Below are 22,338 nucleotides of genomic sequence, written 5' to 3' on the forward strand. Positions count from 1 at the left end.
AAATTTTCTATTTTCCTATCAAATTTTCCCGTTTTTTGATGTCCAATTTCTATGATTGATTTGACTTTAGCATCCTTTTCAACACTGAGGCTATATGAGACGCTGATCTTCAGTTTAACGTGGGATCCGAACCACATGAGATCCCACCGTGAATCGAACCCGGGTCTCCCATGTCAAAGGCGTACGCTAACCGCTTAACTAGGAAGGAGCTTGATGTTTAATTCCTATGACAGAAGTTGTGTGATAAGATTAATTTAGTTATAATAAAGGAAGTGCCAATCACATTTGTTTTGTTTATTTGTTTCTTGCCTCTATTTCTTTTTCTGTTTCCTTTAAACTACGGGATATTTCGTTTTCGAAATACGCTGTTCTATGTCTTAACTAAGGATATTTCGATTACGAAATGGTATTACAATAACTTTTGTAACACTTTTATTGCATGTGTCTTCAATAAATATAAGTAAAAATATGGACTTCTTTGTAAACCCTTACGAAAACGCTTTAAATGTAGTTTAAAGGTTAAAAAAATACCTCCGCAGTTTAAAGGTTAAAACATTACCCCCCGTAGTTTAACGGTTCAAAAACACACACACACACACAAATACACCCATCCAAGATTAGGTACAAACTATTATGCTACTTTGAACACACACAAAGTCTGCATGAGAATTTCCCTGGATTTTTACATTTCATCGAAAAAATCCCTTTTTCCCTTTTTGCTAAATTTACCTACGAAATTTCCCTAGATTAGGAAAATTTTCCTCAAACTACGAACACTGGGTCAAATAGATGTGACCTTTTGAAATGGTGTTTAGAACGTCAAAATAGAGACCCACACAAAAATTCAGTTTTATGGGATTTTTTAAATAAACTAATTTGACTGGCCTAGTAGGTTTGGTTTAAATCAGCGGTAAAACAATATAATACAAATTAGGAAGGTAGCAAGAAACCCCCACTTTGTATAATACCACATCTGGTTGATTTTGGAATCTTGTTTGCACATCCGAATATTTAGTAGCTTATATTTGTTATCAAAGTCAATTTTGCTTCTGATAAATTCGAAGTATTTCGCTTGAAATTCGTTCATTTTACACGTCAGACGATTTACATCTTTATCCTGTTCTTCTTTGCTTGTAGAATGATCTTCGACCATTTCTAGGGATCTCTTTGTAATGCGTTTCCGGCATTCTATATCCAAATGTGTTCTCAAATTTCTTCTGGCAATTCTCAAACCACAAGTTTTGGGACATGGTACAGGAACACATAAACATACGGCATAATGTCGGTCTATGACTGCAGATCTTACTTCATGTTTACAAAATTCACATATCACAATACACTCATTGTCAACATTTATATTAGTAGCAGTGTCGTCAGATCCTTTTGAATTGGAATGATATTTTTTACTGACAAAATTTTTACATGTTACGCAGTTACAATATCTATGTCTCGCACATGAGCTGGTTTCATTTATAAACGCATCATACAATATAACGGTAAGTATAATGTTATCAGTTTTAGGATTCAAAGGGGAAAATGAGTTTTTCGTCGACATTCTTTAAAAAAAAAATTACTTTCTTATATGTAGCACATATTGCGAAGATAGGATAAGTAAACAAAAACAACTGTTTTCATTAATAAATTATAAATTGAACTCCGAAAAGTTTGCATATTTTTGCACTGTCACTATTGTATAACACATAATCATCAACTTGTTTCACTGGTACAACCGATAACACTAATCGAGAATATATATTCACAACTTAAAAACTTGTTTTATTGTTGTTCGTTACGATAATGATACAGTTATCTAGGAGGTCACTCACTTCACAAAATGGATAAATACATATAAACGGTTTGTACTGAATCATAGTACAAAGCCTCTAACCCAGGGCTCGTTATTTAAGTTTCATAACCCGGAGATGCTTTTTTGTTTGTTTGTTTTGTTTTAATAGTGATACAACAACTGAAGGAAGAAACCACTGAATATACACATTGTATATTGCCATATTGCGTGGAAAATGACATTTCCTCTTGTTTGTAACGTCACCTGCCCCAACAAAGCGATCGATTGTGAAAGTACGGAAACCCCGGTGTGCGTGATCGTTGAGTTGGGCGAGGTATCGAGGAAAATTGCTGTTACGTTACACTTAAAGCGCGAACTAGGGGATTGTGGATCTGAAAGCGTTTTTCGTTTTTAAAAGGAAAGTATAAAGGAAATGTCAAGTGCAGTTATACCTTTCGGTGCTTTACATGTTTGATTCAAACATGAGGCCGAGGCCGATGTTGAATTCAAACTTCTTTTATCCTAAAGGGAGTTTCTAAAATCCTGCGGGAAGAGAGAGATGTTCAGAAAATCGTGGGGTACTAACATAAATTTTTATATAGACTGATGTGCAAACTTATTTTAATTCTATTTTTTTAAAACGAGAAGGCGAAGAAGAAGCACGGTATAAAGAGAAACTGATGTTTAATGTTATTAGAAGTTAAAATTTCTTGCTAGTCAGAGCGAAAAATCTAACTGGACTTCTCTGTTAAAAAAAATCCAGTACTCGCTACTCTTACTGTTATGGTTATATAGAGCTTAATATTGAAATCGGAAGTGCTAATTGATGTCTGTCACTTCCTTTTGCAATAAAGGAATAAAATCGGAGGTGAAACATATTCTTGTGGTACTGAATTCATATCCAGAAACTGCTTCTCACTATCCGTTTCCATGCGAATCAGTGTTCTAACCGAAAAATCTTAGATTTTCACCACTTCCAGATTCAATTGATATATCCGAGAGTAAGTCAAAAACTATCCTCAATTTCGACAAAACTTTTTTTTTTACATTGTTCATACTGACCTGTGTCCTCGTTTATTTTATTGATATGCTGTTGTAGTCATGGTCTGAAAGTTTGATTATAATTCCTCCATTTATCTTTCTTTTGTTGCAGATAGATCATGGCCGCTCCATTAGAAGTTTGCGCCAAAGAGGAACAACGAGCAGTGATCCGCAGTTTCTGTGGTCGGAAGGTGTATCAGGGACCGCAATACATCAAAGACCTTTTGGCACAATACGTGAACAGTGTCTTGCTGCAACAGGGTGTCTACAAATGGATTGAAAAATTCAAAAATGGTCGCACAAGTTTTACACACGAGGAAGAAGCCGGATGACTATCTAGGGCCACAAATGATGACAATATTGAGTGTGCACGTGACATGCTTGTGTTAGACAGACGAGTGACTATTGGTAAAGTGGCACATCGTCTGGAAGTTAGTCATGGTTCCTGATACACCTTCCGACCACAAAAACCGGATCGCTGTTCGTTGTTTCTCTTTGGTACGAACTTCTAATGGAGCGGCCATGATCTATCTGCACCAAAAGGAAGACAAAATGGGGGAATTAGGATTAAACCTTCATAGCATGACCAGAACAGCATAACAATAAAATAAACGAGGACAGAGGTGCAGCTGACATCACAACAGATGTTTGGTGCGAAACAGCCTCTAGTCTGAGACACGTCATGCAAATCTGGCAAAGAGGGATGTTACAGTCTTCGTGGTGTTGAGATAATTAAGAATTCCGACAGAAACCTTTTTGACTATCAGCATACATTCCTGAATTTGTCCCTAGTCATTTATTTACTTTGTTCCTTCATCTCAAAAGGTGGCTTTCTTCTCAACATTCTAATGGCAGTAAAGTTCTCAAGACATCTATTCTTTACTGGCCGAAGTGTCAGCCGGCAGATTTTTACACAGAGTATCTACGAAAGCTTGTGCCACTCTATCAAAAAATACTTGAAGGTTAATGGTGACTATGTAGAAAAATAACCATAGTTAATACTTGTATAGAATCAACAATAAAATGTTTCTTCTTTACTTTACTTGTACTTTGTCTCACTCGCCACTAGACTTCGGATAAGGGTGAGCATACTCATGAAGTGTAACACTAAACACGAAAATATTACTAGGTCCAGTACAATCAGTCCAAACTATTTCATCCGCTTTCTTTTCAAACAGCTGTGCAACGTGTTAAGAAAAATAAATACTACGTATTACTTAAATTCCTTTTGATGAAAAAAAAAAGAGTTAAGGAAGTGAACAAAGACATTCAAGAAGTATTAATGTTTATTATAAAATTCACAAAACACAAATTATGAGGAACCTAAAAATATTTATTTTTCTTATGGATCAGGTGCCCAGTGCGGCCATGTTTGAATCTCGTTGTAAAGTGCGTCACCAGGACATTCTGTCTTCGTGGCTTGCCTGTGTCCTACCAATGTGAAATTAGATTCTATATTCCCCAACGACACTCCACACTTGATTAACTTCCTACCAGCTTCCAACATTTCCTCAGATGGTATGGTTTCTAATTAGAGAAAGCAAAAAACAAGATATAATATATATAATTATAATTACCTAATTTATCTTAGTTTGTTCCTAAAATTATGTAAAGCCAACAGGTATAGTATGTTTAATAAGTTGTGCAAGGCTAAGTACACTAAACCTTCTATGACTATAATGTAAAAAAGGAACTTACAACTGCGTACTAGAAGGATATAAAAGCTCCAAGATGAGGGGCCTATAACCACAGGAGAATGGGGTTCCCGGTCCCCAAACGATATCCTGACGATCTAAATGAGTTTGTTGTGTGTTTATTAAAATTATTTAATCCTTATAGCATATGAAGAATGTTTAGAAGAAAATGTGAAAGAAAACTATTTTTAAAAAAATTAAACCACGTGAATACGTTAAAGCAATTAAAGCACGAAATAGTTTTAAATATAATGAAACGTTTTTGAAAAGATATGGATAGTATTTTCCGTTTAAATATACAATATTAAAGCTATTGGTATATTCTTCCTTTCTTTACTAGATAGTTGTACAAGGTTGAAAATTGTTTATTTTATCCTGTTACTATTTAATTTATCCTCTGAAAAGAATATATTTATGGGGCCTACTTGGATAGTGAACTGGGCTATTGGGATAAATATTTTAAACAACATATACTATTCGATTAGAATCCCAGGTGCAATATTCAAAACACTTCCAGCATTTCGTCTGATCTTTTAAATATACAGCGAAATATCACTGTCTCGCTCATTCACTCACTCCAAGGTCTTCCACACAATGTGGTCTAAGTTGGCAGACATTACTTCTTGGGTAGTAGGTGATCATTAAGAAAGGATTTTGCGAAATCTTATTTGGAAAGGGATAAAATAGGAGTGTTGAAGTTCACCAAGACGTCTATACCTCACAAGGGACGTATGCAAATCGTGACAGCTAGATATTTATGAAAATTGGTACCCTGGCTAATTGTGGATCGCTAATCATTGTGGTTATAGTGACTCGGTGCAGAAATGCCTTGTTTACCCGCTACGTATAATACCTATACCAAGCAGTTATCGGATGAGGTGTGCCGAGTTATACCCTAAAAACGACGGAAAAAGGAAGAAAATGAAAAATGTGTGCAGGTAACCTGATACCTACAGGAGGGGACACGTGACCAAGAACATGATAATAGTGTCACACAAGCAGTGTGGTCACCCCAACACAAATTTATAGTTTTTCAAATAGAACGTAAACCATTCTATGGCATTAAAGCAAAGAAAATAAGCAAAATGTGGATTATCAGTGTTGCCAAGCACGGGAAATATGAGGCTCTAAAAGTTGAGAAATTATGGGGTCCATACAGAGAAACGAACAAATGTACAACAAGACTGCAGAAGAAACAAATGTACAGTAGGGAGTAAACCATAGCATGACAGCATCCAGTGTCTAAAAGGCCTGATACAGGATTCACTTTAAAAATGGCACATGTTAGACTAGCCGTAGAAAGAAGTCCCATGTGACATAGTGCGGAAAAGTGAACAGGAAGTCTTCCTTTGGCGCAGCAATTTTAATGGCGTTTGTGAGGAATCGATATCTCGAGCCGTTCCCAAGAGCTATAAAACGAACAGTCTTGGGGTCGCAACACTGCATAAAATCCTGCATGCCTTCTAAACCACAGAAACGACGGTGCAGCACCTGAAAAGATTAAAGAAAAGTTGTGGCGCGAAAGGTAACAAAAGCTGTGACAAGAAAGTACGCCAGAATTGATTCGCAAAGATTAACGACCTCTGATTGGGTCAGTCAAGAGTATAGGAAACGTTAACATGTAAGACAGCAATGAGATCAAACTACACTGAATTCAGGTTAACAGTAATATACAGGCCCAAAATATTTTAACATAATACACCAGTACACACAACAGAAAAAACGTAGATAGTATGGCCAAATAAGTACATTTTTCGCCCTAGCCCCACACTCGATATGAAGTACAGTGAAATCTCTGAATAACGGACACCAATGAGACATGAAGTTTTGAGTTATTGACAGGTGTCCGTTACAGAGAGGTTACAGAAATTTAATTTCTCACAACGGTAATTGTGTGCTGTAATATACAGTAAATACAGTGAGTGTGAACGTAAGTAAAATTCAATATGGAAATACTCTTTTAGTACGTATTTGAATTACTGGGAGGGATGAAGGAGAAATTCATTTCTGTTAAATAATATTATTGCTGGGGGATGTGTTAGTATATTCTTATACCGAAGTGGAAAAAGATCATGTGTGTATGTTAATTTTCTTAAGTACATGTCCTCACCCTGTAAGCGTTCCTAATTTACTTTAAATTCTCAGAACCTTCTCAAAAGATGCATTAGGAACCAACTAATACGCTAAGGTCTTTTGTTTAGCGAAAAAGGCATACTTGTTTCCTCTACAAGAGTAATAAAACTCATTAGCAAGTGTCCTATGAGAATAATCAGTAAGGTTGCGGAAGAAACAAATGTGTGTGTGTTTTCGTGTGCATTTATGTACTGGCGCGGTATTTTCGTTGGCGGAGTGGATGAAAAAGCATATGGGAGTGAATATGTTTCTTGACCCAGCCCCACTCACAAAGAATATCCTCTTAGAGAAAGTTGAAAAGGAAACCGGGAAAACTCCAATCCAGACTTGTTCCAGCATAAGTAAAAGAAAAATGTTGCTTTTCCAAAAATGTAAGAGAGGAAACATTGCTCGTTGAAAATGTTATTGTAAAACGAACAATGCTGGTTTTGTTATCTATGAAATTGTCGGGAAAGGTGTAAGGCCCAGAGGCAAAAGGAATAAATTTGTTAGGGAAGGGAAGATGGTTCGCATAGAATTCTTGGCCATATGACTGACCCAGCATGAAGGTATTGAAGATTTTCTAGGATTTCCACCAGAAAGCAATTTATAGGGGACAGAAAAAAAGAAGAATTTCAAGTTCAGCTTGAAGCTGTTCTGTTTGATGGTTCACCAGGTCTATCCTTATGATAGATACGCTTGTGAGGAATAATATATCGCAGAACCGAGAATAATTTATGTCCGTTATGAAGAGGTTATTGAAACGTCTGGGGGGAAAAGAGGCTGTCCGCGTCCGTAAAAGAGAGGGTTTTGTTCCATAAGGGAACATATTTTTTTGCCCGGACAAAAATATGTCCGTATTATAGAGGTGTCCGTTAAGGGAAGTTTGACTGTATCAAGCCCATTAGTCACTGGATGCTGTGGTTTACTCCCTATTATGCATTTGTTCCTTCTGCAGTCTTGTTGTTATACATTTGTTCATTTCATTGTACAGACCTCATAATTTCTCAACTTTAGAGCCTCGTATCTCCCGTATTTGATAACACTTAATCCGTCTTTTGCTTATTTCCTTTTACGTTTTATGCTAACTGTTTTAATGCCATAAACTGGTATACGTTCTATTTGAAAACTATAAATTTGTGTTGCGGTGGCAACACTGCTTATGCGACACTCTTGCCGTCTTCCAGGTCACGTGTCCCTCCATAGGCATCAAGTTGCCTGCACACATTTTTCATTTTCTGCCTTTTTCCCGGCAGTTTTAGGATATAACTCGGCACAGTCTAACCCTGTCAGTATATGATATATGTGTTATACCCAGCGAGTAAACAAGGCATTTCCGCATCGAGTGACTATCACCACGATGATTAGCGATCAACAATTAGTCAAAGTACCAATTTACATAAATATCTAGCTGTCACGATTCGCATACATCCCTTGTCAGTTTTGTTTTTCTTTCAGACATGCCATTGGCCATTTAGAGCTTTTATTTGAACTAATTCTATTTGAACAAAGTTTTAGGATATTTGTTATAAAAGCGTCGTTCACTAAGATTTTTCCATATTTCGAATATATTGCTGAAATAGTTAAGACATGATGGATTTCAGTTATAGCCAGGAGCGGATTAAGGGCGGAGCCAATGGAGCCCAGGTTCCGGGCCCCATCCTCAGGGAGCCTCCAAAAATCCCTTTCCTTAATAGTAAAATATAGATGTTTCCGACCTATGCTAATTTTTTCCCGCTCACTACGCTCGCGGTATCACTAGAGTTAAGTCTTCTTCCACCAGCGTCTTCGCGATACTTATTTTGTGAGGGAGTGAGCTATTTTGGGCCTCTATTACAAACCAGATTATTAGCTTGTGGCGACAATTCCTTTGAAATATTTTGTGTCATTTCAATGTCGTCTAATGACATAAAGAATCCTTTGCAGAGAAAAATGTATTAAGAAAACCTTTCTAACAATGTAGCCTTGTACAGCTTTACCTACACGTGTATTTGTATATGATTTTTCTCCTTTTACTTACTAGTGTTTCGACGCCTACGGGATTCGCGAAGATATGTGAAAGACAGAAATAAAATTAGAATCTAATATTGGAAGTATCTATATTTAAATGGTATTTTGAATTTTTATTTTATGAAGTTTTAAAAATTTTAAACGGCCTCCATTTTGAAACAATATGACGGACCGGATTCGATATTTGTAATATGAATGAACTGTCTAAATTTGGTCTTAATCCATTCGCTTTTAGAGAAGTTACTGTATCCACTATATACAAGAAGGTACAAACAGATAGATATCGTGAAATCTCTGCAATAGTTATATTAAAAATTTCACACAAGCTTATTACAAAACCGAAATTATAAGGGGATTGCTGGCAAGAAGATATGATAAAATAGGAGTCGTCATACCAATTAGGTTGAAAACCATTGACTTGATAGCATATAGCAATAACAATGAAAAGTTCAGTGGGTAGAGTGGAGAGCTGTCAATGGAGAGGACTTGGGTTCGATCGCTGCTCACATCTAAGCATCTATTATTTTATTTGCATGTTTTTCTTATTGCTACAATCTCATGCTAGTTAACTAACAGACACTTCACGAAAACGCGATCTTCGGTCACCTCATATCACATAATAAATGCTTTTGGTCAGTAATCTCAGTTCCTGGGTGGCCTGTACTTTCATTGCCCTCCATACTATTCCTTCCTTCCGAAAACCATTTATACCATTCAAACACACGTGTCCTAGAGGAATATCAACCCTATGAGTCTTAATTAAAATTTGGATTTTTTTCTGTAGCCAATTTGTTGAGTTCCACAAAGAATTTGATGATTCTTTGTTCAATTTTCATACTCAACATTTTCCATAGAACGCGTTTGCACGTGTTCAATCAACGACCCTATACTCACAACTGGCGAGAGCGGGTGAGTCCAGACTATCAACACAGATAGACGAGATTCGTTGCAAAACACCACCAAACCAATTTATTGCTAACTCTTTTTTTAATATACAGTGTGTTAAAAAATCGATTTGAAGCAAATGCAACATTTTGAGTGAACAATGAACCGTCGGAAAGAAGAAATTCTAAAGTCTGACGTGGTTGCCGGTAGATCACAGCAGCACGCATTTTGTTTTGCTGGTCATTTATGTGTTTGTCAAGATGCACAACATAAATCATTTTGCGTTCTACACTTTGCGAAATGTGAGTCTATACGAACCGCGGCTTCAAGTTTCGCCTATTCAAGATTCGCCTTATATCTCCTAGCTATGCAAACGTCAATCAAAGCGATGACACAGAGTTAATTTTCTTATTAGGCGAAAGTTGATTTTTTTCAAAACTTGGTTTATCTCGCATATGTTGGTACTCCTCCACCTCATTAATAGTTAATATTTTCTCTTAAAATTATTTTCACGCTCTTATTTAATAATCCAGTATGTAGGGGAAAAATCTGAAAAACTCACAAGTAACACTTCACATCGTTGCTGCCGGTCTGACGCTAAACTATACATTTTCGGAAAGCACTAGTCCTAAATAGGATAACTACACAGTGCGACGGTCAGACGTTGCCGCGTTCAGGACTTATGGAGCGTCAAACATTAACATGGGGTTTATGAGAGTAACCATAGCAGTCGTATTATTTCATGCTAATTCGTCTTGCATTTGAACTCTGTGCTAACATTTGTGTTGTAGCAGTCGTATTATTTCATGCTAATTCGTCTTGCATTTGTACTCTGTGCTAACATTTGTGTTGTTTTTGTGTTTTTTAGGTATGCGTTGTAAGATGGATCCGAAAGTGGTCGTTTGGGCTCTGGTGGCCGAGATCGGGACAAATGAGCGCAATCCAAATTTGGAAGAGCAAAGGATGGTGGCACACATCAAGTCTCTTTTGACCAGCGGGATGGAAGTCGTTGAAGAGATTCGTACGCTCGGCTTCGGTGACAGTGATGGTGACCAGGGGGACGGAGACATGGATTTTGGAGACGAGGAAGACCAAGAGCAGGAGGATGCAGAGATGCCTTCGTCATCGCAGCAGTCTCATACGTCTTCCGCATCTGGCTCATCAGCGTCAGAATACCTGCCCTCTCCTGTGAAGAAGCCGAAGTTCCAGGATCAGCCTCCAGAAGACTCCAAAATGACACCAGAGCAGTGGCGCGAGTACAAGGCAAAAGCCTATGCCTACTGGACGGTAAATCCAAAAACAGGTAGGCCTTGGAACACAAAGACCGGTCGTGCTACCCACTCGACTCTGCAGAATCAGTTCAGGTATATTCGGAACATTGGCGTGCTACGTCACTTTGGGGCAACACAAGGCAAAGATGACAAGAAGACGCTGATGGCAGAGATCAATGAGGCAGTTCGGGGCATGTTCGCGGAGAAACAGCACACTGCTATCATTCACGATCGAACGTTGCGAATTTGGGCTAGGCAAACAGCTAATGAACTGGACCCTAACAAGAGTCTCAAGTTCAAGGCATCACCGTCGTGGGTGTACAGATTCAAGAAGCGCAACAACATCGTGGACCGTGCAATCACCCACAGGGTCGGCAGGACCTGGCAACTGAAAGAGTTGGACTTGCAGCAGCAGGCTGATGCTTTCGTATTAGCGACTCGCGAGCTCATTGCAAGCGAAAGCATCCCACCAACGCAGGTTGCCAATGCAGATCAGAGTAGCTTCAAGAAGTTGTTGCAGAGTACTCGCACTCTCCGTACCAAAGGAACAACAGTCGTGCGAGCGGTTGTGGGATCCATGAGCGCAACAACCCACAGCTACATGATCATGCCCGTGATCACCATGGCCGGAGAGATTCTGCGGCCGATGTATGTACTGGTGTCGGAACCAAGTGGAAAGTTTCCGGGAAACAAGCCTGCAGATCCACCGAACATCAAATCATTTGCTGGCAAAACGTCCAACATGAACAGGGACGACCTTAAGGACTTCTACGAGCAAGTGTTCTGGCCAAGCATGCCTGATGATCGGAAGAAGATCGTTTTGCTATTGGACTCGTGGACTCTGAACAAGGACGACAATCTATCGAACGCACTGAAGCCTGCCGACGTTGCGTTGCACAAGAGACTGATTCCTGGTGGTTGCACTGGAAAGATTCAGCCTTTAGATGTGCATTTCTTCCGTCAGTACAAGTCCTTTGTACGCTTTGTGACCGACACACTGGCCATGGACAGTGTCATGGATATCTGGCATCGCGATCGATTCCTGGCACTACAGTCGTTTTCACTCTACCAGTTCAGCGCACCCCGATTCAAGAACCTGATCCGGTACGCTTTCCACAAGGCTGGCTATCTGGACGAGGAGCCGGGAATGTGGATCTCTCCGCACGAGTACTGCTTTGACTCCCTCGACGAAGGTGACGTGTGCTTCACGTGCGGCGAACTACCGTTCGTCAAGTGTGCACACTGTGAGCGCACTCTTTGCATCTCTCATGCTCTGTTCGACGATTTGCACATTGATTGTACCCTTTAACTTACGCAAACAAGTGCTCAATCAGACAACGTCGATTCAAACGTCACAAACCTTGTGTTCTTCTTCGTTTCCTGTAACTCTCATAAACCCCATGTTAATGTTTGACGCTCCATAAGTCCTGAACGCGGCAACGTCTGACCGTCGCACTGTGTAGTTATCCTATTTAGGACTAGTGCTTTCCGAAAATGTATAGTTTAGCGTCAGACCGGCAGCAACGATGTGAAGTGTTACTTGTCAGGAAAAATTAGTAGCTTGATGGAACTTGCAGCACAGTTTCATCATGTATAATAATAATATGTCAAAATCCCTGAACATTCCTTTTGAGCTTCATCCAATATGACTGCGATATTCGATTTGCTCGCCACCATCTATAGAACAATAATGTTTTCCGTGACATTTTACCTTACAAGGAACATCACCCAGTTGTCCGGCTCCGATTTCAATGAAATTTTTATTGCTGATAGAGGACATGTATTCATTATTTGTGATGACAGAAATTTTTGCCATCGTGCATGTTTTCTATTTTTTAATAATTTTTAAAGGTTGTGATCTGGTTAATAGAGATTACTGCAGAAGTCCCTTATTACCCTTTGTAAACGGAGTGTTAATGAAAGAACAACCATGTAGATACGTATAGAGCCTAGAGGGAAGTCGTATGGTACGTATGACCTTGACGGCAGCCATCTTGAAATCCGCCATTTTGAATTAAGGTCAAGTTTTATAAATAGGAATAGGGTAATATGATACATAATTTCGGGCTAGAATTTCATCAGGAAAACAATGGTGAAGTTAGTTTTAAGATGCGCTCATTTGGTGAAAAGTTACAGGCATATTAATTGTTTGCATTTACTATGTGCCTAAGTCCCTTATCTCCGCTTCTAACCCGCGTATTAATGATTATAAGTGGATAAAGGTTTCGGTAATATATTATGCCTAGAGGGAAGTGATACGATAAGGGTATCATTGACTTCAGCCATCTTGAAATCCGCCATTTTGAATTAAAATGAAGTTTTGAAAACTGAAAACCATAGCATGTGGCACCAAATTTTAATAGTAAATTTTCCCCAAAAGCCAATGGTATGCTTAGTTTTGTTCTATAGTTAACTAGTATGAATTTATGGCTCTTCTAATATGCACGAAACGTCCATTATTCGATCTTTCAAATTGGCAACACTCCTAATTTTCATCGCATGTTTTAAGATTCCAACTGGCACTTTGCAATTGTTTCCAAGGCTCATGTTTTCTAAATTTATTACATTTTTTTAAGAGTTGTGATTTGTCAGTTCATGGATAGTGTTGGGATAAGCATCCAGCAATCTTTCTGAATTTTGAAGATTTGCCATGTTATTATTAATTTCCTAGGCAGTGTAATTATTTATTTTAACCCAAAGTACATGAGGAACCTATGGACCTATGTGATGTAAAGAAATACAAATGAAATTATAAGAAATTGGTGGAACACGAACTCACAATTATCATGAAATGTAGCCTACATGTTGCGGAAACGACAAACAGTATTTTTTTTTTTTAATAAATACAACTTTACAACTTTAAAGGAACACCAGCAGTGATAGAAAATATCAAAGAGACGTAATATGACTCTTCCCAACACAGTTTGTACCATGAACAAAATACGAAAACAGGTAACTTTTTTATAAGAAGGTGTAACTTAATCGAGTTCCCGATCAATACTGATTATAAATCATACAAACATGAACCATCGACAACAATAACTAGAAAACGAATGACTTTTTTGTCTGAATAGCTAAAATATTGCCATAGAAAATAAATAAATAAATAAATAAATAAATAAATAAACAATAAACAAATAAGTATAAAACAAAACAAAAGACCATTGATTTACACAACAGTCATATTTCGTTTCCTGTTTTGAAGTGAATTTTCAACTTATATCTCGTCTCATCTACTATCCATTACAAGCTACGTCTCCGGTATTATCTGAAGGCAAAGTTGGAGTTCTTTCGTTCTGCGATGATTCATGTCAGTAAACGAGTTTTTGAATTGCAGGTATAGGAAATAAATAATTACACTGCCTAGGAAATTAATAATAACATGGCAAGTCTTCAAAATTCAGAAAGATTGCTGGATGCTTATCCCAACACTATTCATGAACTGACAAATCGCAGCTCTTAAAAATGTAATAAATTTAGAAAACATGAGCCATGGAAACAATTGCAAAGTGCCAGTTGGAATCTTAAAACATGCGATGAAAATTAGGAGTGTTGCCAATTTGAAAGATCGAATAATGGACGTTTCGTGCGCATTAGAAGAGTCATAAATTCATACTAGTTAACTATAGAACAAAACTAAGCATACCATTGGCTTTTGGGGAAAATTTACTATTAAAATTTGGTGCCACATGCTATGGTTTTCAGTTTTCAAAACTTCATTTTAATTCAAAATGGCGGATTTCAAGATGGCTGAAGTCAATGATACCCTTATCGTATCACTTCCCTCTAGGCATAATATGTATTACCGAAACCTTTATCCACTTATAATCATTAATACGCGGGTTAGAAGCGGAGATAAGGGACTTAGGCACATAGTAAGTATAAACAATTAATATGCCTGTAACTTTTCACCAAATGAGCGCATCTTAAAACTAACTTCACCACTGTTTTCCTGATTAAATTTTAGCCCGAAATTATGTATCATATTACCCTATTCCCATTTATAAAACTTGACCTTAATTCAAAATGGCGGATTTCAAGATGGCTGCCGTCAAGGTCATACGTACCATACGATTTCCCTCTAGGCCCTATACGTATCTACATGGTTGTTCTTTCATTAACACTCCGTTTACAAAGGGTAGTAAGGGACTTCTGCAGTAATCTCTATTAACCAGATCACAACCTTTAAAAATTATTAAAAAATAGAAAACATGCACGATGGCAAAAATTTCTGTCATCACAAATAATGAATACATGTCCTCTATCAGCAATAAAAGTTTCATTGAAATCGGAGCCGGACAACTGGGTGATGTACCTTGTTAGTTCAATCCTATGGTCTTGGAACTTACAACAAAATACTTTGTAAGTAAAATTTCTTTTGTTTGATATAAAATTCATCTCTGTAGGTCAGGTAGATATAAAGTTACAAATGGTAAAATGGGCTTGTACCGCTTAATCTTGTACAGGACAGTGAGGCAAGATGGCGAACGGGGCAAATTAACTAATCAATCATATCTGCCAGCATGTGTATGATTTCAGACTGGAAACTTATTCAGCAGTTGATAACATTGAGGCTTCACTTTGAGATGGTAGTTTTAGAAATACGGAGATTGAGTATTGTACAGCAGGTAAGAAAATATATTTTTAACTATTTTGCAGTTTATTTTTCAGAGAAGTAGAAATGTTTTTACATATTTAGATACTTGTAGAATTCATTACTTGGAATAGTGCATGAATTCACTGTTTATCGTAGCAATTACTGACAGTTTCACAACAGAACAACTCTTTGTTTGAGAGCATGTGACTACGTTTCAAAAAATGGCGTTGCGGGACAAGTTGACTGAAGCCTGAGCTGAGGAAGTTAGCGATTGGTCAACTTGTCTCAATCTATTTAACTAAACCTTTGCTTAGAAGAAATGAATTTATCCCACTATTGATGTGTACGAAACAAAGTAATTGGGTATTTTTTTTCATGTTGTTTGTACAATATAGCAAATTTAGTTCAAATTCCAGTTATATTATGTAAGCTGTTGTTCTGTTCTCATCTGTAGGATTTTTATTTATGTATTTATTTATGTGGGCTTTAGTTATAAATTATTTTCATATCTCCGTTCCAGTTTACGTTCTTAAAGGAAATTGTAAGAAATTAGAAACGGAAAGCCGAAAGAGGAATGCATGGTTCAAGGGACCATGAAACATTAAAAATACTTTGAATGCTGTTAACAGTGGTTTCTCGATCAATGCAGCCGCAGAACAATATGACATGACTGAAGCACGATGCGAAGATATTATAAGAAGGAAAATCAGGTAACTTTTCAATACGTGCAATGTTTCATAAGGTATAATAAAAAAGAAAGAAAAAAGTTAGCTACTTCCTTGTCAGTAGAAAAACTGGTACTCTAACCCATAACCAGAATGAAATCATATGGGTTATAGGCATATAATAATAATAATAATAATAATAATAATAATAATAATAATAATAATAATAATAATAATAATAAAATAGTAAACAGTAGCGTTGCCAAATATTTTCTGTTGAGTTTAGCACCTTAGGGTATAGTTATGCCGAGCTCACCTTTTCCATTTTCATCTCTCGAATCCACCACCATCCTTCATATAACAGCGTTTTTATGACGAGTTAGCAATCCATTTTCCTGATTTAGAAAAAAGAATAAGAGTTTGGAGCAAAAGCTTTCAAAGAGTGCTCTGCGACTCAGGTAGAATCAGCACATTTTAACGTTTGCGGTGGCAGTGACTGTGCCCTGCAACCCTGTTTTAAATGAAAAAATGAAAATGAAATCTTTAAGTTTTACGTCCCACGGTTATGCCGGTTAGGCTAAAGGAGACGGTGATAATGAGAGATGAGTGAAATGGTGGAATGAAGAAAGTGGGAGGAAACGGGAGAACCCCGAGAAAACCCACGAGCACGGTGTTTGTCCACCACAAAGTCCACACGGCGCGAGCTGGGATCGAACCAGGGACCCCAAGCACCGGAGGTGAACGCTCTACCACTGAGCCACCGCGCCCCCCCTGTTTTAAATGAGTGAGTAGCAAATATGAGACAAATACTAGTGACTTCAGTCTATTTCCGGCCAACAAGATCATAATAATTTTGAATTTGCTTGCATAACTCTTTCAACTGAGTTCAATGACATATGATTTAATTTTATAAAACGGGTCTTAATGGGACAAATATTCCAATTCAATAATCCTTCGGTGTCTGCCGAGGGAAGAAAAGAGAAAGAAATATAAATCTTTAGTGTAGAGTAACAGTTACCTTTATTTTGTTAGTTCTAGCTTATGAAAATATAATGTTTCTATGCTCTGTACATCTCCTACACATTGAATCAATTTAATGAGTGGAGCGAGATTAGAATGGTTCAACGGACATCTTAATTGCTGGATTTTAATTCATTCACTTTTCAGATTACTTAGATTTAAACTAAAAAACTGAGGTATTATGTTTGTCTTTGTAGGCTTTTCCAGTCCATATTGGAAGATATTGAGTTGTTTTTACTCCTGACCAAGAATGGCTACTTGTGAGTTATGCAATCGAAATGCACAAGTTGCGAGCTGGCAAAGTTCACTATACGGAAACTTGCGTATCAATTTGCAGTGAGGAATAGGATACCTCATCCAATTGACAATAATACTAAAATGGAAGATAAGGACTGGCTGAGTAATTTCATGCGTAAGAGTCCTAACCTGAGACTTCAAAATTCGAATGCGATAGGTATTGGGAGAATGTTTGGCTTAATAGGGAGAAAGTGAACATTTTTGTAAGAATCTAAAGAAGTTAACTGAAGAGAAGTTCACATCTGAATGCATTTACAACGCCAATGAATTATTCCTTACTACTGTTTCGATCAAAATGCCTGAAGTTTTAGCTCCAAAAGGCTGCAAAGCAGTCGCAAGGTTGTGAGTGAGGTCAATCTGCTACAGCTATGTGTTGTATAAGTGCAAGAGGTTCTTTCATTCCTCCAACCTCGATTTTAACGAAAACTTTTTTAAACAAGAACTAGCTGATGGAGCTCCTGGTACTTATGTTTATTTTCTGAATTAGGTTGGATAAATGATCAGTTATTTGTGAAATTGTTAGAACACTTTATTCATTATTCGTCTGCAACTGAAGAGAACCCTGTCCTTCTGATCATAGATAACTATGAGCCACATTTGTCCTTTGCAGTTATTGATTTGTGTCAACATCATGTCGCAATGTTAAGCCTCCCTCTACACATGACACAAATTCCAACCCTTTGACGTTTGTTTCTACAGTTTCCTTAAAGCACACTTCTCTCAGTTCGTCGAAGAGTGGCTAATAAGTCATCCAGGAAGAAAAATAAGAGATTGTCACTTTGCTCCTCTTTTTGCAAAGCCTTATTTGAAAGTAACTTCTGTCGGCATAGCAGTAAAAGCATTTGAAACTACTGCATTTTTTCATCTTAATTCAAATTTATTTTCTGATGTCGACTTATTACCTTTGGCAACAACAGCATACCAAATTTTAGTTGCAGAAGAAAATGAACACAATGACAATAGAGATGACGGAATCAGTGACACAAGAAGAGGATCCGCGTATTGAACAAAATTTAAACAGCGATTGTACTGGCAAAAGAAAAATCATAACTTTAGTAATCATCACTTCAAAAGAAAATGAACACAATTACAATAGAGTAAACATAATTCAGAAACCACTAACACAACCAAAGGATCAGCATAGTGAACGTAACTCAAACTCAAACATAATTTGTGTTACTCCAGAAACCACAAAGCCAGATCCTAAGCTTGGAAAGAGATCTGACATGAAACAGACTGGCAAAAGGAAAATCAAAACTTCAGCAATTATCGCGTCACCACCATTTAAGCAGTTGAAGGTGGAACGGCAAAAGGAAGCAACTAAGAGCATTAGTGTTGATGATCCGCAATCTTCACCTTCTAGAACGAACACTGGAATAGAATACAATTTGAACACAGAAAATTGGGAATGTGTTGACTGTAAAGTTTTTTATGTTTCATCACCTCATGAAGACTGGATACAGTGTTCCAGATTTAAAGGCTGGTGGCACAAATTGTGCAGTGATTATGAGGGAGGCAAGTTTGTGTGCGAGGCATGTTAATTTTCACTCTTAGGTAACATTTCTTAAACTGATTGTGTTGCTTTCTCAGGTTTGTATCGTGATATTACTGTTACATCAACTTTCCCCATTGTGTTAGTCATCTTGTTCCACCTGAGGGACACGTTGACGATTTGGGTACTTTATTAAATAATGTGATGTATCTGACCTCCCTTTTCTTTGAGAATGTTAGTATTTCAAGGAATTAATGTAGACACTTTAGTGAATCATACTTCTAAGTTTTGTACTTTTCCGCTTGTAAACACATGAATAATAAATTAATAAATATTTTCTTCGTCATCTTGCCCCACTGTCTTGTACTTCTGTTTCTTTCAAGCGTATTTTTCTGATTTCTGTGTTTTCATGCAATAATATTTATACAAGTAAAAATATTAAAGAAAATATGTCAACATGCCGTAATTATAATTCATACAGCCTACACAAAATACGGTGCGTTTGAGAATAATGGGGCATTATACACTGAGAAAAAAATGTATGTGGCGTACTTAAAATCGTGGGTTACATTTGTAATTCCTGTATATCTGAAGAAAAGTTTTTGGCCAAATCCGTCAAACAAAAATGGCCTCATCCTTATGCAGATGACCAGCTTGAGACCAGCAAATATTGAATGCAAACAAGCCAAGGAATATGCGGACACTGTAATAATAGCAACTACTGTCCAAGCAGCTAGAATGTCCGAGAGTATTGTGGTAGTTTAGGAAGATAATGATCTTTTGGTGACCTTGGTTGGCCTCGCTTGAGTAGCTAATACAGGGATGCAAATGAGCAACAAAATTTTACTAACCCAAGAAAAAATCTACTAGCCTACATCCCACAATAAAAATAATCTACTTACCTTCAATATGATATTAAATACTCGCCCGCGCCGATGAACCACTCGCCCCGGGCGAGTGATTATTTGCCTCCCTGCCATAAGGGTACCAAAACCAAAATACGAAAAAAAATTTAAAAAACCTATAACTCTATCCCCAGGTCAGAGCTGCAAAAAGTTCAACGGAATATAGTGTTTGGGGTCAAAGTCTAAGTACTCACCGAGTTTGGTAGTAACAGGCCTGGGACAACTGTGTCTCCTCCCTTGTTAGAGCTTTGTTTTTGAAGCATGTACTTGTTCCATTAAATTATTTTTAAAATATTTTATCTTAGTTTATTTTTCACATACTTATCTTCTCCCCGATCAATCAAGACAAGTTAAGCCACTGATCTTTATAGCGAAAGAAACAAATAGATTCGAAGCTAACGTCCCCATTATCTCTCCAAAGTCAACAAATGGTAGCGCTTCACGTAATGTAATTTTAATGTAATTAGAAATAGAAAATAATTTTTTTCTAGTTCTAATAACATTTAAGAAGTACCTTATATGAAAATGAATGTCAAATTTGTAGTCATAATGTCAGTTATTTTCGTTAAATTTATGTTTATTTTTAAAGTCAAAAGTCTTGCGTGACTTCTTTTGTATCAGACAATAAAAGTGTAAAGATTTACAAAGTACGGTAATATTTGAATTAGGATCAAGGTGTTCAAAATATAAGCTTACCTCTATAGTCCCCAATGAAGACAATGCCTACACTTCGCCCGTTGTATTTTGGTGCGTGTGCTCCCATTACAGACCATCCTCGCCCAGCGTAAATTCTTCCGTCTCCTCCAATAGCAAAACTACGATAAAATAAAAACCAACATTTCATTAGTACTAATAATAATAGCTACCAACACCATTAACACATATGAAAGTTGTGACATTTTAAAGTCCCAACAGGGCCATATCGGAACACGGGACATTTTCTCTGATATCGGGACCGTCTTTACAAAATCGGGATGGGTGGTGACCCTAGACACGAAAGAAACCTTCGCAAATCTATAATGAATATCTTATATAATTTATTATACCTAGTATCTTGTAATTAGTGCTCTCAACGGGTCGGGTCGGGTCGGATCGGTCTTCAACCCGAATTGACTGACCTGACCCGATTGACCCGACCCGAGCTGACCCGATTGACCCGACCCGAATAACCCGATCCGACAACCCGAGCCGAGCTAACCCGACTGACCCGACAACCCGACCTGAGCTGACCCGACTTACCCGACCCGAGTTGACCCGACCCGTAACCCGACTCGAGCTGACCCGACCCGTTTGAAAGCACTACTTGTAGTCATAGATTAGTTTTACCGAACCACATTGTGTTGGTCATAGACGCAACTAGATGCGGGGACAGTCCTCCCTCAAGAATTTTGGCCACTCCGAAAGTTTATCGAAGTTCACCTAAAGCGATTTTGTGTTACGTTTCAATTCATACCCCCTCTTTCTCTGTCTTTTTGTTTGTTTGTTTGTTTCATGGATACTACTATTAAACCTAGATGTCATATAATGGCTGTTACACTGTCATAATGGATGTGGGCTCTCAAGTTTCATCTTTGAAATCCAGAGATGAAACTTAAAGTAGTCAAAGAAGCGACTGATATTTAAGATACCAAACATATTGCAAGGGTAATGGACCAGGTGTAATCAGAATTAATGTTGCCCACGATATGAGATGAGCAGGGCCGTGCCGTGGAAATTCAGCGCCCGAGGCGAGAGTATACGACGGCGCCCCAATACATATATTCCAAACAATTTTTCGTATCTTTTTTCCTTTTTTCTCCGGAATTTTTCGCCCCTCTTACTTCGGCGCCCGGGGCCGTAGCCCCGCTCGCCCCCCCACGACACGGCCCTGGAGATGAGACAGTCTCTTTGTGACAGGACAGGAGACAAGACATACTTTCAATAGTTACATTTTTCGAAATGAGGAAGTCGGACAATCTCGATGTCAATTGTATTCAGAATGTTTATAAAAACGAGATTAAACATTATTACAGGGTGTCTCAAAAGTCCCCTGACATAGGGTAACTCTGTTATTATCAGATTTCGACGATGCGTAAAAGGGGAAAGCGTCTCCAAATATGATGTTTTCAATCTAAAGTGAAGGAATGTTTTAAATCAGACGATCCGTTTGGGCTGTACACACTTTATGTATCCAATGTTAAATGAAAATGCAAAGTTGTCATTTATCTGCACCCACAACATAAGTGAACGAAGTTGTTTGAAATGTGGGCTGGCTATCGACATGTTAGCGTAAAAGACAGTAACTTCGTGCATTTATGTTGTAAGTGTAGGTAAATGGCAACGTTGCATTTTCATTTTTAACATTAGGCGAATAAAGAGTGTACAGTACAAACGACTGGTCCGATTTAAAAAATTATTTTACTTTGGATTGAAAAACATCATATTTGGAGACGGTTTCCCCTCTTACGTTTAGTCGTAACTCTGATAATAACAGACTTACCCTATGTCAGAGGACTTTTGACAAAACCCTGTATAACAAGATCTTTTGAAAGGTACTTTCACTTCTCAGATACTTGGGCTTTTA

General features: G+C 37.7%; 1 protein-coding gene across 2 annotated transcripts in view; it reads right to left on the minus strand.

The window, feature by feature from the left end:
• Window positions 1–4,095: 4,095 nt before the first annotated feature.
• PGRP-LB (Peptidoglycan recognition protein LB) overlaps window positions 4,096–22,338 on the minus strand; it is a 62,674-nt gene continuing 44,431 nt past the window's right edge. For both annotated transcript variants that reach the window (XM_081758422.1, XM_081758421.1), the window contains exons 3-4: window positions 20,472–20,590; window positions 4,096–4,354 (exon numbers count right to left, since the gene is read on the minus strand). In XM_081758422.1, coding sequence (XP_081614548.1) covers window positions 4,170–4,354; window positions 20,472–20,590 — 304 coding nt within the window. In that variant the 3' untranslated portion in view covers window positions 4,096–4,169. The remainder of the gene's footprint in view (window positions 4,355–20,471; window positions 20,591–22,338) is intronic.

Source organism: Thermobia domestica, chromosome 5 (genome assembly GCF_964235325.1).
Source record: "Thermobia domestica chromosome 5, izTheDome1.hap1.1, whole genome shotgun sequence".
NCBI lineage: Eukaryota > Metazoa > Arthropoda > Insecta > Zygentoma > Lepismatidae > Thermobia > Thermobia domestica.